The sequence below is a fragment of the Phocoena sinus genome, chromosome 1 (assembly GCF_008692025.1).
Source record: "Phocoena sinus isolate mPhoSin1 chromosome 1, mPhoSin1.pri, whole genome shotgun sequence".
Classification (NCBI taxonomy): Eukaryota; Metazoa; Chordata; class Mammalia; order Artiodactyla; family Phocoenidae; genus Phocoena; species Phocoena sinus.
In genome coordinates, this window is record NC_045763.1 from 45,497,579 (window position 1) to 45,515,466 (window position 17,888).

Here is a 17,888-nt window from a genome sequence, read left to right on the forward strand (position 1 = left end):
TACTTAATACACTAAATGGTAATTTTCTGTTTACTTGACGCTTCCCTGCTCCGCACTGCACCCTGCCGAGAGCAGAGCGTTGTATTTATTACTCTACCCCCAGTGCTAAGTGGAGGCGCAGTTCCAGATTTCCCAGTTCTGTCTACCTGGAGAGCTTCCAGACCCAGATCCTCTGGGAAGGGTTATGCCTCCAGAAACTCTCAACCACCAGCTAGAAGCTGTGAGTGGGAAAAGCATCCTTCAGTAGGAAAGAACAATTTACGTTATTAAAAGACTACTTAACATTAGAACTTACTTACAGCAGAGCCTTTCTAAAGAAACACAGAGTCCCTCTAAGTGTGACCTTTTAAAGTTTTTGTGTTTAAAATTTATCAGAGGGAGAATTTAAGATCTGAAGTTTCCCAGTCCAAGTATCTCTCAAAGGCTAAGGCAAAGAATCAGAAATGATCATTAGAACAGACCTTTAGCACCTGGCTTGGAATTTTCCATTCCACTGACAGGAAGGCAAACACCTTCTGTCCTGGCACCTTCTTCATATCCGGGTTGGCTGCTGCTACCCTGCACCTTTGTTCAGCTCCACCCCTTGTGGCCTGGCGGTTTCCGCTCTGCCCACCAGCCTCAGAGCCAGCTCTGGCTCTGCCATAATGGGGCTGCCCCTGCCAGGGCTGTGGCTGAAGAGGCTCTGGGTGCTCTTTCAGGTGGGCCTGCACGTGGCCATGGGCAAAGTGCTTCTGACACTGTTTCCCAGGAGAGTCAAGCAGAACATCCTGGCCATGAGTGAGAAGACTGGCATGGCCAAGAATCCCCACTTCTCCTGTGAAAACTGGATACCTACTTTCTTCAGTGCCCAGTATTTCTGGTTCATCCTGAAGGTCCGTTGGCAGCGACTGGAGGACATGACGGAGCAAGGGGGTCTAGCCCCAAACTGCCCTGTGGTCCGCCTGTCAGGACAGAGGTGCAACATCTGGGACTTCATGCAAGGTCAGGAAGCTGGTCTAAGCTTGAGAGGTGCTTGGATGGGGGTGCTTGATGGGGGTGGGAAGGTGGGTTGGAAAGCCTGAATGCTACTAATCCAGCTGCTTCTTTTTTGGCTTCTTTTCCTCTTCCCACTTCCTGAAACTAGCACCTCTCCTGGGTTCTGTTCTTCTAAGTGGCATTGTCCCCTTCCCGGGCAATCAAACCGCAAACCATCCACACTGGCTGTCAGCTCCTTCAGCCCCTCTCTTACTGCACAGTCACTCTGCCTGGGATGCTCTTCACTGCCGCCCCACTCTACCCCCCACCCCACACCTGGTCCACTCTTGCCCAGTGACACTTCCTGAGACAAGCCAACCCCTGGTCCCCTGGCCTACTCCCTCTTCTATGCTTAACATCCTAAACTTTTCTTTATCATACCCATTGTGGTTTGTAATCATGTGTGGGTATTTGATTAATGTCTGTCCCCTTCACTAGCCTGCAAGCTCTGTGCAGGTGGAGATCATGCCTCTAACTCACTATTAGGTCCCCCTGGCTGCTGCTGGCTCATGGTAGTTGCTCAGTAAATATTTGTTGAAGATTCTCTCTCTCCCTCTCTCTCTCTCTCTCTTCCAGGCAAACCAGCCCTATTTGGGTTCTTAAAGGCCTCTCTGGTCAGTTTTCCCTTTTTGTCCTTCCTCCTCCCCGTCTTGCCATCTCTTCCCACCGAACTTGTGGATGGCTGCCAGATTCCCCTTCCACAAGCACATCCCTGGATGACTGGTACCCCAGCTCACCAACCTTCAGCAGCCCCCATCTGCATTTGGGATGAAACCCAGGCTCAGCCTTGTGCTGAAGGTCCTCCCTGATCTGACTCCAGTTTTTCTTCCCAACTTCACCTGCAGGCTTCCCCTCAGGCCCACTGCCTCCAGATGAACTGCTGGTTCTTGTACATCCTTTGTGCTTTCCCTTCTCTTTGCCTTTGCTGGTGTTGTTGGCCCTTCCCCTCTGTCACCAACATTCCTCATCGTCAGGGTCCTGCTCTCGTGCCTCCCCCTGTGAAGCCAGCTCAGATCCCTACACTGAGGCCCGCTCTCCCTCCCTTCTAAACTCATGGATCTCTGCCTGCACCTCTCCTGGACATTGATCCTTCCTACCCAGCACCCGGCTACCGCAGCTCAAGTGTCATCCTTCTGCCCAGTGGGGAGGCTTGGGACAGGGCTGTGTCTGATTCATCTCTGAATTCTCAGGGTACAGACACAGCAGAGTAGAGAAGGCCCCTGAGGCAGCTGGCTAATCTAGTGATTTTCAAAGCATGTTTTTTGGAACCCAAATCCCACACATGTGCTTTACTACATAGAGTTCCCTGGTCAAAATAGTTTGGGAAACACTGCATACTATACTCTCCTCCTGGAAGTTCATCGTGCACATGAACATATAAAAGGCTCCAAGACACCCTGAAGCTTAAAAACAAACAAAACTTGAAAAAACTTTAACACAGCACTGACTACTTTTCCTGACATACACATACAACTCCCCACTCTCCACCAGAGGAAAATCTTATCATCATCGTATTGGTTCCAAAGGACAACCTCTGGGAAAGGCTGACCTGATCCAATGTTTTCATTTTAAAACAGAAATGGAGGAAACTGAGAGCAAAGGTTACAGGGCCAGTGAGAGACCAAGTCAGACCCAGAATCAGGGCTTCTTCACCCTGTTTTTTCAATACACCTCAACAGACATTTGTGAGTGTTCCCTATGAGCCAGACCCTTAGCTAGATGCCAAGGACTCAGAGCTAGGAAAGAGCTTGCTGTTTTGCTTGAGGAATGTATGGTTCCACGGAACAGACAGATGTAATAAACAAATCCGTACAGTTCCGTGAGGCGGGCAGACAAAGGTATGAACTTTGCCTACAGGGCTTGGAAGATTTCCTGGAGGAAGTGGCTTTGGAGTTAGGCCTTGAAGAATGAGTAAGATTTTTATAGCTTGAAAAGAGTGTTGCAATCAGACAGAAGGGGGAGAGTTTTTTGCTCATGACTTTAAACCATTGTGCTGAAATGACCTCTATTTATTCAATAAACATTCACTAAGTGACCACTGATAATAAGAGCAATGAGAGTAATAGCTAATCTTCACTGTGCGTCTACCTCGTGCCAAGCACTGTGATAGAACCAGGCCAATTTGCTGACTTTTGATGGTCTAGTGATCAGTTCCATGAAAGCCAACTTGCCTCACGGCCAATTCACAGCATTCACTTGCTTATTTTAACTGTTTACTTTCCAGTGAGCCAGTGTACATTTTAAAGACTGTTCTATTTGTCTCTGCTCCCTGCTGCTACACCTGAAACTGAAGATGGAGAGAGAAGGAGTTTGAGAGACAAAAGAAAACTCTATTTATAAAATAGAGTTGGCTTTCAGCACATTGGCCCAGAGTCCCCTGAAATAATAGATACTGACGACACAGAAATCAACACAACTGGAAGATCTCATAACTCACAGAGGGAGATGATGGAGCGGGAGAGGGGACCCAGCAGTTCTGGGAGGAGTCAGGTGGGGTAGGAAGGTGGCCAGGGGAAGTTTTCCTGGAGAAGAGGATGGTGAGCTGATGGTCTAGGGACAGAAGCCTTGAGGTGGGTGAGGAAGAGGAGAGTGGTGACCGGAGCTGTGCAGAGGGGAGGAGCAGCAGAGGTCTGATATGTGGAGGGGCTTCGGTCAGTTTGGCAGAAGTGGGGTGTGGGAGGTATGAAGGGGTGAAGAATGAGGCTGGAAACATCATCAGGGATCAGAGCTTGTGGGGCCTCATGCGTCTTAGCAAAGAGGGTATCCTTTATCCTGTATTGGTGAGTTCTAGAAAGATTTTCAAGCAGGAAGTTAACATGATCAGTTCTGCTTATTAGAAAGACATCCTGTAAGTGTTTTGGAAACCCACCAGTTCACTAAAAAGCTCTGTTGTATGCTTTGGGTATAAATATGAACTCATTTGAGAGTCACAGACTGGAAAGTCTGGAAAACTCTTTACAGATAATCTAAAGCAACCTTTACATTTTTCAGATGCAAAGGCCCAGGAAGGTAAAGGACTTGCTCAGAGTCACACAGAGAGTTCTTGTAGAGTGAGAACCAGCCTTGAGCCTTAGGACTCTCAGCTAGTGTACATTCTGTTGTTGGATAAAACAACAGAGGCTCAGAGCAATTCCCAGCCACCTCTTATCCTCTGCATGTACGTGCACACACAAGACATACACACACTCTCAGAAACACATGTACCGCAAAACATTGATTAACTGGCATGTTGGGGTAGAAGGCAAGTCTGGATGATTTCTTTTCTTGGAACCTAGCAGTTAATCTGAAACAGGATTTATTTCAGCCCCCATTTAAAATCTTCTAGAGTCTCTCCAGGTATACTTATGAGGGGTCAACTATAAACTAGCTTTCTCTGCTGAGAGAGCCTGGTGTAGAGAGTTGATTTACTGGTTTGGGGGTCAACCAGTAAGTTAACCAACAGTGGGTTCGAGTCTAGTGCTACCACAGAGCCGTTTTCCCACTTATACAAACAAACTTTGTATAAGTTTCCCACTTATACAAACAAACAAACTTGACAGTCTTGCCTGATGTTCTTGAACTGGTGTCCTCTGCACTGCGGCCTGTGGACATGGGCAGGCTGCCAGCCCCCCATACAGCCACCCACTTGCGCCCATCCTTCCTCTCTCCGCTAGCAGGAAAGCAGGGAACTAAGTTTAAACTTTGCCCTCACTACTGGTCACTGCACCCAGACACACTATAAATAATTAAACAAATGGCTCTGCTTCTTCCAGTGTCCTAACCAGTGGATGGTGAAATTTTTTTATCCAATTGAGAACAAAATTCCAGACAGCTCACGTTTTGCACAGGTCATGACCTTAAATCTCCTCTGTTCTTATCTGAAGGGTGACTCCCTGGGGTCACTGGGGGCCAGTGGCTGGCCACTTGGCCATGACTGGCCTCTGAGACTCTCCTGCTGTGACCTGGGCAAACCCTTCACATGGGTGCGGATGCGACCAACTGAGGCCCTCTCAATGCCTCCTAGGGCCTCCTATGAGGAAATCTGTGAGACAAGGACGAGGAGAACTTTGTATCTCCAGAGAAACTGGCCTGCTTCCTCCTCAGGTACTGAAAAATGAGGAATATATAAGTAATCATGTTTCTCCTTTTCCTTGGCCACCTGGAAACTCAGAGTCAAATATTAGCTCAGTTATAATGAATGCATGAGACCTGTTCTGTGCCTCTCAGAGCGCCATGTTTTTTTTTAACTTTTATTTGATATTTTATTATCATATGTATAAATAAATAATTTTATTTATTATATGTATAAGCTGCTTCAAATCCTTTGCAGAACGAGGTGAGGGAATAACTAACCCAATAAACCACAAGTCAGTTAAGATGCCCTCTACTCCCCATCCATCAACAAGTCCTGTCAGTTCTACCTTTTCCCCTTCCCCACTGCGCACAAACTAGCCCAGACTCCATTATTTCTCATGTGGATTCCACCAACCCCCCCTAACTGCCGCCATTCTCACCCTCAGTCCTTTTGCCACTGAGCAACCAGAGTGATCTTCAAGTGTAAGCTGACAACTTTTCATCTCACAGCCTACTGTAGCAGTCAGAGTTCTGCCTCGCAAGCAACAGAAACTCACTCTGATTTTCTTAGTCATACACATTTACACACGTACAAAGTGTATTAGAAAGATGTTGCAGGCTCCCCAGAATCAACCACAGCTGGAGCACTGGGCCTGGACCATCTTTTAGCATCAACAGTTGGGCCTGGAAGCTGCTGTCACTGTGATTGCCATGGGAATTCGTCACCACTATAGGACTCCACCATCATGACGGGGCACTACCACTGGGCCGTGGATGAATTCTACCATCTCAATAACTCCAGAATCAAAGAGCTATGTGAGAGAGTCCAATCGGCCTGGGTCACTTCCTGTGCCCTGGCTGCTGGGAGCGAGAATGGACCTGGCCCCCCTGCCTTCTACAGAGCAAGGCTGGGCGCGCTCCCCCATTAATAGTACACAAAATCTAAATTCCAAGGAGGAAGGAGGGCTAGAGACTGAGCAGCCAAAATGTAACAAATATCCAGCATCCTTACTTTATCTCCATGATGTCCCCTTGTACCTGGAAGAAAATCCAGCTGCTATACAAGGCATAGGAGAACTTGCCTGCTTTGGCCCATACCTACCTCTCCAGTCATGTCTCTCATTGCCCCTGGCCTGGTTCCAGTCACAGCGGCCTTGCAGGTCCTTGAACACACCAAGCTGTGCTCTTCTTTGGGCCTTTGGACATGGAGCCCCTTTGCCTGGAATGCTCTTCTCCTCCCTTTGCCCATATGTAGCTGGCTCCTTCCTGTTTCTCAGGATAAATGGCATCTCCTCAGAGGCCTCCCCTGACCCACCTGTCTTCAAGGAGGTCACTCCTTTATAGTCTCTTTTGTGTCACTTATCACAACTTGAAATTACTTCACTGATGCTTTTGCTTGCTTCCTGCCTGTCTCCCCATTAAACAGAACTCCAAGTGCATGCAGGCAGAGACCCGCTGCTCTCGCTCTCTGCTGAATCCCCAGTGTGTGGCAGAGAACCTTGTGCATTATGAGCGCTGAGTAAATGCTTGTAATGGAATGAGAGTGTGCTTGATGTTGGGGATATGAAGAAGAATGAGGGACAGGCCCTACCCTCAGGTGCAATGAGTAGCCTGGGGGATACAGACACAAACCGGCCACGTCACAGTGCGGGACCTGCCATGCTCTATCTAATAGGTGCACGGTAAGGGTTCAGCGATGTCAGCTCTGGTCATAAGTAGCCACGGGGTGCTAGCAGCTCCCTAGAGTTACCCCCAGTCTAGACTGGGGGAGTTACAGAAGACTCCCACCAGGGCTGACTTCATGGGCCCGGGACCAATGAATCATACAGGGTGCCATGTTCAGAAAGGCCCTGAGCTTGGGCTGAATGCTCTGCAGTAGCTGTCTTGAAATCCTTAATAGCTTTATCTTTTTTCTTTAAATGTATTATTTTTTTATTCATTTATTTTTGGCTGTGTTGGGTCTTTGTTGCTGCGTGCGGGCTTTCTCTAGTTGCAGCGAGCGGGGGCTACTCTTTGTTGCGGTGCACAGGCTTCTCATTGCAGTGGCTTCTCTTGTTGCAGCATGCAGGCTCAGTAGTTGTGGCTCACAGGCTCTAGAGCACAGGCTCAATAGCTGTGGCGCACGGGTTTAGTTGCTCCGTGGCATGTGGGATCCTCCCGGACCAGGGCTCAAACCCGTGTCCCCTGCATTGGCAGGCAGATTCTTAACCACTGCGCCACCAGGGAAGTCCAATAGTTTTATCTTTAATTTGCATTTTGTAAGAGAAGACTTTTCCACAATGGAACATGCCCTGGACACTTGGAGCCTTGGCTCACACAGGCTCCTGCTTCCCACAGCCTCCCTGCCCACAACATGTTCTCTAAGGCCCACTCCTCCACTCCCAGTGCCCCAGCCTATCCAGCCTCATTCCTGCTCCCACCCAGTGACTGCTACCACCTTCTGGCCCCAGAGAGGGCCTGGACCAAGGTATGGGAAAGGTTAGGGTCAGGTGTGGGCATCCCACCGCATCTCATACTAGGGCGTGGAGGTGGTTATCCCTAGCCTGGGCTGACAGCGCCATGAAGCAACTTGGCAAGTGACTGGGGGTGACTTGGCGGGAGAAGCTTTTTGCCCCCTCTCCCCTCATCAAGGTACCTAGCATGTCCCTGCATGGAGGTTGCAACAGTCTGTGGGTTGGGGTGATGGCAGGTAGGAAGATGATATGTCTGGCTCAGTTTCTGTGCTCCTGGCTGGGGCATGGTGTATTGGTCTGGCGGCTGGAGGGAAAGGAAAGCTGGTAGCCAGCAGCCACAAGCACACATACACATGTGCACAGAGTTTGGGGGCTCCTGGGTGACTGTGAGAGTCTGCATTCGCCCTATGAATATCCCTGTGTCCAGGGGAGCATGACATTAAACAGCAACTGAAAAGCAGCATGCCAGGGCAAGAGAGATACTGCACAAGAAAACTTTATATTTTAATGTATTTAACGGCACTTTCTCCCACTTTTTGAACAAGGGACCCTGCATTTTCATTTTGCCCTGGCCCAGCCGATTATGTGGCCAGTCCCCAAGCTTCACTCCCCTTTGTGGAGTCTCCTCCACTGCTCCCCACTTCACAGGGAGGATATGAGAGCTAAGAACATAAGAGCTTACATTTATTGAGCACCTACTATGGGCAGGCACCGTTTTAAGCCCTTTTCTGTTTTAACTTATTTAATCCTTAGAACAATCCTATAAGGTAAGTATTGGTATTATGTCCATTTGTGGGTGAGGAAACTGAGGTGCTTTGAATGGAAAGAGCACCAAATTGAGAATCTAGAAGCCACAATGTTAATTTTAATTCCATCATTGACCTGCTGTGTGACATGGAGCCAGCCTATAAACCAGGGGGAAAAAATCACCCTCCTTGTAGTACACTAATTACATCAATGAGAGAATAGATGTGTGCCTGCCTTATAAACTGCATGAAAGGGACTCTCCTTGTCATTATTTTAATTACCACCCAGTGAGTGCAGGTGGTCTGCTGAGACCACCCGATAGAATCCCCTCATTTTGGAGTGGAGTAAACTGGCTCCAGCCTCTGCTAAATCACGCGCTCTAGGCTTCCATCCCGCACTGTGCCCTGGCTCCATCTTAGAGGGGAAATAAAGGTAACAGAATGAAAGCAGGAGTGAAGATGGTGCTTGCAAAAGAAATGCTGTGTGTCGATTATTGGTTGATCGTGATTCTATTTGTTTCAGGCAACAGGCCACTGGTGCTGAATTTTGGAAGTTGCACCTGACCTTCATTTATTTTCAAGTTTGACCAATTCAAGAGACTTATTGACGATTTTAGTTCCATAGCAGATTTTCTCATCATTTACATTGAAGAAGCACATGCATCAGGTAAAAAAAAAAAGATTTCCTGCCTCCATCTCTTCCCTCTCTCTCTCCCACCTTTGCTCAAGGTTGGGGGTAGGGAGAAGAGGAGGAGAGAGAGAAAGAGCCGCTATTTGTTGAGGACCTACCATCTCCCAGTCCCTGCTAGGTTTACCCACCACTCGCTAACTCCACAGTCTGTGCTCTCAACTAGGCACACAGAGCAGAAAACCTGGAGTGACAGGTCTAGCTGGGAGAGCATCTAACATTCTGAATGGATAAATAGGGAAACCAAGGGAGAGGAGCTAATATGAGCACAGCCGCAAGGAATTTAGACCTGAAATGTCACAAGTGAAATGGCGGCTCTATAGCAACCTGTGAAATCCATTCCAACCCTCTCCAAGCTCAAAGGGACTTTGTGGTTCATCTCAGACAGTGGTTCCCAAGCGTCAGTGAGCACCAGAAGCGCCTGGAGGGCTTGTTAAAGCAGACTTCCGGACCCCACCCCAGAGTCTGAGTTAGATCTGGGCTGGGGCCTGGGAATTTCCATTTCTAACCAGCTCCGGGTGACACTGAAGCTGCGGACTGGGGACCACACTTTGAGGACCATTGCTCTGGGCCAGCTTCTACCTGGAGCTGGGATCCTTTCTTCAGCCCCTAATAGGTGATGACTCATCTTCATTACCTCATGGGAAATCTTGCTCCTTTGCTGCACAGCTCTGTTTGTGAGAAAGTCCTTCCTTACAATGGGCAGACATGTCCCTTCCTGAAACTTCTACAGCTTGGTCTAAGCCCCTTGAACTTTATAAGATGGTCAGACACATCCCTGTCTCCCTGATTTTCATGGGGACTGAACACATGAGTTTGGCCCAAGTCTCAAACCCAGAGATTGGAGAAGGCAAGAAGGCTCATGTGGCTAAGTGGGACGAGTCCTTTACTCACCCATCTCCCCACAAGATGAGAGGCTGTTTTGATCATCTGTCACACAGCTCCTGGCACAGTACATGTCACAGAGTCAGTGCTCAGTAATAGTTGGGTGAATAAGTGAGCATTTAGGCCAGTATTAGCCTCGCTGGCTTATCCATGTGTTGTAAGCGTAGACACTGCTATTGATTAGTTTTCAGCAAAGCTGGTCCAGCAGCCCTTTCCCCAGTGTGGTCCTTAGATCCCTCATGATTGATCCATCTGTGTTGCTTGTTGAAAATGCATATTTCAGGGCCCCACCCTAGGCCCACTGCATCTTAATTCATGTGCACCCAGAGGTTGGAGAACTGCTTTCAACCTAACACTGTGTTCATTTAGCTGGCCATTTCTATCCTCATGTAAGGCTTTGGGGCAACTTAAAGTATTAGCGTAGGGTAACAGGTACATGGAGATTCATTAAACTGCTCTCTCTACTTTTATATATATTTGAACATTTCCAAAATAAAATTCAAAACAAACAGCATAGGTATCAGGAGAGCAAAGGCAAGCACAATGTGTCTCTTTGTTAAATACCCTTCGGGAGAGCAGCTGCCGTCAATTAAAGAAAGAGAACTTGGGCACCTACAGGTGTCTGTGGTCTCCACCGTTGAGAAGAGGCGATGCCTTGATGTTCTCATAGCTGATGGCCAAAGCGCTGCCGAAGCTGATTTACCTGTGGGGTCAGCGCTGCTCAGTCTTTAAAGTGCACTTAAGTCACCTAGTGATCTTATAAAGATTCAGATTCTGGCTCAGTGGGGCTGCGGAGGGGCCTGAGACTTGGCATTTTTACGCAGCTCCCCAGGTGGTGCTGAGGCTGCTAGCGCAGGGACCACACTTGGAGTAATAAGGTGGTAGAGGATCCCGCTTTGATCTCTAAAAGTACACATTGCAACAAAAGGGGTTGGATCCTCCCAGAAATTGTTTCTGGTCCTGATACCTGTCTCCTCCCCCATTCTCCTGGAATCAGACTAGCAGGTTTAACCCTTTCCTGGACCCAGGGCTGTCCACCTCAAGCCACTGAGAAATTTCTCCTGAAAGATGGGTTTCCTAGGGGAAAGGTACTGAGCAGAGAGGACTCGGAAGCATGGAGCAGGTGGGGCCAGTTCTGCTGATGGAGTTCAGCAACTTATATTACCCTGGGAGGCAACTATTAGTATAAATGCAAGCCACGTGGCTTCTGAAAGAACCTTCTACCCAAGTAGAAGGGCAAGGCCAGTAGCAGTTTATGGTTATTTTTTCAACCTGTGGGCCCATTAGCTAATGAGTACCCTCTCTTTAAGTAGGCAGATGGCCTACTTAAAATTGGCCTCGCAAACGAGGCCAATTGAAAATCCCCTTCCATTTAAAGTGAAGCAGCTTAAATGGGTTTGGTTTGGGAGTGGGGGTGGGGCATCTCCAGAGCAAAGTAGTAGAATACCTGCAGTATAGAATGAAAACTGCAAAAAAAAAAAAAAAAGAAAACCGGCTTCTTTCCTACCTGTCTGCTATTTGGGGGCAGTCAGGCAAAACAAACCAATATCTTTCAAGCACCTACTATGAACCAGGCAGAGTACTGGGAATTCTGCAATGTTCTCTCATGTAAGCCTCACAGCCATCTGCAACGTAGGTTCTGTTAATCCCATTTAACAGATGGGAAAACTGAGAATTTAAAGAGCTCGCCCAATATCACACAGCTGGGTGTGTCAGGGAAGGCTTCCTGGAGGAGATGGTGTTACAGCAGTGGTTCTCAACTGAGGGTAATATTTGTCCTGCAGGGGATATTTGGTAATGTATGAGACATTTTTGGTTGTCACGAATTGAAGGCAGGGGGACGCTACTGACATCTAGTGAGTAGAGGCCAGAGATGATGCTCAGTGCCTTACAACACACAGGACAGCCCCCGTATCAAAGAATTATCTAGCCCAAGTTGTCAATAGTGCCAAACTGGAGAAGTCCTCCATCTGCAACTCTCAGTTAAAAGTGTGTGTGGCGGGGGTGTATTTGGCCGGCAGGAAGTAGGTGCCATGCCTGTGGGGCTGCTGTCCGGCCTTTCTCTTACAGATGGCTGGGCTTTTAAGAACAACGTGGACATCAAGAATCACCAGCATCTCCAGGACCGCCTGCGGGCAGCCCGCCTGCTGCTGGACAGGAGCCCCCAGTGCCCCGTGGTGGTGGACACAATGAAGAACCAGAGCAGTCAGCTCTATGCAGCGCTGCCTGAGAGGCTGTACGTGCTCCAGGACGGCAGGATCCTGTACAAGGTGGTGACCTGGGGCAGGGCGCCAGGGAGGGCGAGGACAAAGACAGGACTTTGTATCAACGCTCAGAGAAGGAAACTGCCTTGCCCAAGGCCACACTGCACAGGCTCTGATTTCAATTCCAAATCCTCTGGGATGGGATAGGAGTGGCAGGGTTTGAAGCTGCTAATCCCTGAGACAGGCCTGAACGTGGAAGGGGGTGTAGAGGCCAGAAGAGAACCAACTCTGCAGTTAGGAGCTGGAAATGCTGAAGCAGGAATTCGAGACAGGCATTACGTCCAGGCTTCTTTTCTGGTGATTGTGTCACCACCCTTCAGTGCTTCCAGCCTGGCGAGGGTGAGGGGAGTAAGCATAGCCTCCAACCCCGTGGGCACTGGTAGCCTCCCCTGAGAGGATGGAAATTAAGTTTTATAGCTGCTGAAGGGATTCAAGCCTTGGCAAGCACATGAAGCCCAGCCACGTGGATGCTCCTCTGCCCTTTGTAACGGAAGTGCCCCCGATTCTCCATTCACACCCTTCGCTATCATGCCGCAGTGCAACTGTTTTCCCTCACCACGTTCACGTGGTCAGACAGGCCCTACTCACACAGGTGAAACAAGCAACAACCTGCAGATGTATCCTCAGGGTGCTAAGGGTCACAGCACGAGGACTCAGGTCCTTCTTCCTTTCCTCTCTCCTGCGACATGGTAGTAAAGTGGCACGATTGAGGCAAGCTAGGTACCGAGTCCCTACCCTGGAAAGCGCTGTAAACACAAACACAAATTTAAAATGGCCCACATCTTACGTCAAGGTGCTCACAGTTGAGGTGATAAGGAAGACACAAATAGAACGTTAACTTGGCCCGAGTGCTGTGAGACTCCAGAACAGGGATCAGCAAAGCTTTTCTGTAAAGGGTCAGATAGTAAATATTTTCAACTTTGTGGGCCAAATAATCCCTGTCGACATGGTTCAGTTCTGCTGTTATAGCACAAAACCAGCAAAGACAATATGTAAATGAAAGGGCGTGAGACATCAGGACAGATTTAGCTCTCAGACTATAAATTTTCTGAATGTCGGGGAAAGGTAGGCCTTTCAGAGGAGTGACAACTGAAGCCAGCCACGTGAACATGGTGAGTGAAAACCATTGCAAATATGGGGCAGAGGGTGGGGAGAGGCACTGAGACACGTTAGGGAAGGGTGTGAGTGGAGAATCGGCGGCACTTCTGTTACAAAGGGTTCATTCTGGACCAAGGAGTTTGGCCTACATCTTAGGGCAAAAGAGAGCCACTGAAGAGTTTTGAGCAGGGGAGAGGCACAATCAGATCGGTACTTTAGAAAGATCATGGCCTATTGGGTGAAGAATGGACTGGAGAGAGCAGGGGCTGAGGACTGGGGGTGGGGGGAGGTGTGGCAGCTGCCCAAGCAGAAGATGAAGAGGGCTGAACTGGGGCTGTGGGACTGGAGAGGCAGAGGTAGTTTGAGGTAGAGTGGGCAGAACTTGATGAGAGGTGAAGTAGATAAGGCTGGTCTGAAGGTCTGACTGTGGAAGAGAAGCTTATTTGTATAGACCCCTTTCTCCTTTTAAAACTATTCACTTTACCTGCTCTGGTTTTCCTTCTGCTTCTCTGTCCAGTCTTCCCACTAAGTGTTGGTGCCACTCCACACGGGTGATCTCAACCACCTCATGGGTGCCTACCTTGACTACACCATCCTGACGACTCCCACATGTATATCACCAGCCCAGATTTCTCAGTTAAGCTCCAGACCTACTTATTCCTGCAAGGTGGAAATCTGGAAATGCTGACTCATTTTTCTTGCAGGGTAAACCTGGCCCTTGGAACTACCGTCCAGAAGAAGTTCGTGCTGTTCTGGAAAAGCTCCACAGTTAATCTGGACAGATCCCCCAGTTCTAGGTGCTCAACAAGAGGTCTTCTCAAGGCTTGGCTTGCCCCCCATCCCAGCTGACATTTACCTCTTGACCTGTGTCCCCAGCGGAATCACTAGCCCAGATTTTTCTTATCCAAGCAAACAACTGTTACAGTGAGAAAATGAAGCTGCAAGTGAGCTGAGTGTTAAAGAAGGTACAACTCCACACTGCCCCCACCGTGGAGACCTTGTTCATTGCACAACGTCTCGGCGTGAGAGCAGGTGCACTCCCTGGGTTTCCTTCTGAACATCCAGCCACTCCACTATGGCATTCCTTAAATGAAGTAACTTCATTTTACCAAATTTGCCATTTATGGAATTGATAATTTAATAAGTAGATTGGTTTTTAGAACTAAGCATGGGGATAACTCCAGGTGTTTAGAGAGAGATGAGGAATTTAAAGAGAAAGGAGTAGGAATGGGAGCAGACAGTACAAATGGGAACGCTTCCCTTGCCAAAAGATTTAAACCAGAAAGTGGTGGGGGTGATGAGAGATGAGTTTCCCTGGTAATATGTCTTCAATTCTACTGTAGAAGAGGCGGGTACTCACTTTACCATCTTTGAATATATTTCATAGAAGTCTGGCTCTCCATACCCGGGAATCTTCTACTATCTTCACTTACCAAGAGCCACTTGTGGGGAGGACTGGCTTCCTAAAAACATTATAACCTTGACCCAGCTAGACCATAGGCACTACAGAGCTGTCATTCAGTTATGCAGAAGCTCATATCTGAAATTCTGCTTCTCTGATTTCTTCACAAGTCTCCTAATGGTCATTTGTGTTAGATTACATCAGACTAATGGATAACCATTGGTATTGATCTGTTTTAACTCTGCCTCTTTTCATATTTGTTTATGACGGCCACAGCCTAAAGTACACACAGCTGTGACTTGATTTGAAAGAAAATGTTTCAAGATGCAGTAAGCTAATACAGAATGATTAAAAAATATCAGGCTATTTTAGATGGCTTCAGTGTGATATTTACACTGTCTTTTCTAATGTGTGTCAGCTTGTTCTAGCTTTTATTATAGACCAATGTAATCTGATCAGCAAAAATAACATATGTTGGAAGGCCCTCCTTTGGAGGGAAGAACACTCAGTCTCTATGTGTTACCTGTCTAACACGGTTTTGTCTTGTGAGCTCCTTGCCAGAGAACGTCCATATGGGAGCCATATTACGTTCACAACGTGACATAATAGAATGGACTTGGGAAGCATTTTTTCTAACATGAAAACACATTCTCCTTGGCTCTGCCTTAGTTGCTACATGTTATTATTAATGTCGTTATTTTATTTTTTAAAAAATAGTTGTTAATCATCTATCAGGCACAGGCACTTTCAGATATGTAGTCTTATTTAATCTCTGTATATTGCAAAGAGGAGATTATTAGCCCCGTTTTACAGATGAGGAAACCAAGGCTCAGAGTTAAGTAACTTGTGGAAGGTCTCAGAACCAGTAAGTAACAAGCTGAGATTCAAACCCCATCTCTAACTTCAAACCAGAGTCCTAGCTGTGCTCTCTGTTGGCTGTGTGTTGGCTGCTTTTGTATATTGAACTATTACAAAACAGGGTATCAATAGGGCCTACCCCACAGAGGACTCATAAATAAAGCACTCAGAACTGTGCCTGACTTGGAGAAAATGCCATCGAAGTGTTGGCTCTTATGGTTACTATCGTTATTGTTCCACAATGGCCTCCTTGGGCCCCCTTGGGCCCCCTTCAATTCACGTCTATAAGTGTATAGAAATATCCCGGTTTTAAACACATAATAGTAGCTGGAACTGAGGAGTTTTCAGAAAGCTAAAATAGATCCCAAACATTCCAATTCAATTCTCTTCAATGTAATGCTTCAGACATTAATTGAGCACTGATTCTTTTCTGGGTGCTGAGTGATGGTGCAAAGATGACAAAGTCCAGCTTTGGTCCTCCAGCAGCTTAACCTCCTAGGGCAGGGGGGATGGGGGTGGACATGCACTGCAATAACCATAATTCAAGCTGGACTCTGATGGGTTAGAGTGAAGACTAAAGCTCAGAGAGCACAGAGGAGAGAGCAGCCCTTCTGAGCTAGGTGCGTCTAGGAAAGCTTTGTGGGGGTGGGAGCCTCTGGGCTTGGCCTTCTAGGATCCCTAGGACTTCTATAATCTGGGATGGGAGCCTGAAGAGTATGGGAAGGGAGAAGAGCATTCAAGTGGGCTAAACAGCATGGGCAAAGGTGGGGAAAAAACCTGCCCAGGAGACTGCAAGAAGTTTGAATTCACTTCTAATTCATGATCAAGAAAGGGCTTTTCTATTTGAAGGTGACCTCTTTGGGTCTGGATAACAAGAATGATCTTGTTATCCAGAGGAAGTAAAAGAAGCTTGTTAAAATGTCTGGTCCCACTCTGAGTACAGTTTGCTTTCAGAACTTCAACTGATTTGAAGAATCGTCTTCAAAATACCATGCCGGTCTGCTTTCAGTAGGAGGGTTTACGTTTTTAGTTCACTTGTTCTCTAAGGGTGATGACCTTTGTGGTACCTGGCTTTACGTGGGACTCTGAGCCTACACCCCATTCTAGCTGATGCAAGACATTGCCTTATGTGCCTGGCAGGAGGCCCAGGAAACTCAGGCTCTGACTCTCAGAAATTGGCAGATGCCCTCGGAGTGGCCCAGTGACTTTAATGCTTGTTCAACTCCCCAGAGTCAGGCTCTCAACTGGTTCCTGGCCACAGAAAACTTTATTTCTGCTAAGTTCAGCCATTAACTTCAAAAGGTGTATTAAAATATTTTATCCAGCATCGTTAGATGTTCGATTCCAGGATATCCAATTGGCCATATAGATTACATCATTGAAAGTCTCAAGTATGCAGTTTTTTGAAGAAGGGCTCGTGGATCCTGTATTCCCTGAAGTCTTACATGCTTCTAACGACCAGCTGTTGTCCTTAAGCCTGAAAGATATCTGGCTGGGTTTCAGATTCTTATGTTTCAGTCTCTACCTCAGAGATCTGTGGACATTGTTCCACTGTTGCCTAGCTGTCATGAGAGGAAAAGTCTGAGGCCAGCCTCATTTATTTCCCCGGACACTTACTTGCTTTTATTCTGCCTGGAAACTTGTCAGATTCTTTCTTCATATTTGAAGTTCAGTAACTTCACCAAGACGTAGTCTAGCGTTGGTTGTTCTATGTCACAATTTACTGCTGTGGTCTGAATGTTTGTGTCCCCTCAGAATTCATATGCTAAATCTGAAAGCCCAGTGTGATAGTGTCAGGAGGCGGGGCCTTTGGGAGGTGATTAGGTCATGAGGGTGGAATCTTCATGAATGGGATTAGCGCTGGCTTGCCCTCTTCCACCATCTGAGGATACAAGAAGTTTGTAACCCTGTAAAAGGGCCCTCACCTGACCTTGCTGACACCCTGATCTCAGATTTCCAGCTGTCAGAACTGTAGGAAATGTTTCTGTGATCTATAGGTCACCCAGTCTATGTTATTTTTGTTATAGTAGACCTAAAGGACTAAGGTAAATACGACATCCTCTTTCGATCTTAAGATTTCTTTTTTTTTTTTTTTTTAATTTCAAGGACATTTTTTGTTGCCTTGAACATCTTCTCTGTTGCTTTTGTTCTATTATCTTACTCACGGACTACAATTATGGGTATGTTGTATCCTTTTTTCTTCCATAACTATTATCTTCTCCATAACTTTTAAAATCTTTGTTCTTTTCAATTCCATGTTGTGATTTTTCTCAAAATTTTTCCTCTGATCCTGATTCTTCTTAAGTTGTGTTTGTTATTGTTCCAGGTACGGCTTGTTGGTTCTCACTCTTTCCTACTCTTCCACACTCTCCTCTGGGTTTCAGGAGGTAGAAGCCTGAACGCTGCATTCTGGTTAGGTTCTGCCAA

General features: G+C 47.3%; 1 protein-coding gene across 2 annotated transcripts; it reads left to right on the forward strand.

Annotated features, from left to right (window-relative positions):
- The first annotated feature begins 598 nt into the window (after positions 1-598).
- DIO1 (iodothyronine deiodinase 1) lies at positions 599-15,654 on the forward strand. 2 transcript variants are annotated; one of them, XM_032629435.1, is made up of 4 exons: positions 599-981; positions 8,790-8,933; positions 11,910-12,109; positions 13,906-15,654. In XM_032629435.1, the coding sequence occupies exons 1-4, from the start codon at positions 645-647 to the stop codon at positions 13,972-13,974; spliced, it is 750 nt and encodes a 249-aa protein (XP_032485326.1). In that variant the 5' UTR covers positions 599-644; the 3' UTR covers positions 13,975-15,654. The 2 variants fall into 2 exon arrangements, with proteins under 2 accessions (XP_032485326.1, XP_032485330.1); XM_032629439.1 differs by lacking the exon at positions 13,906-15,654 and adding an exon at positions 13,719-13,897.
- Positions 15,655-17,888: the final 2,234 nt, after the last annotated feature.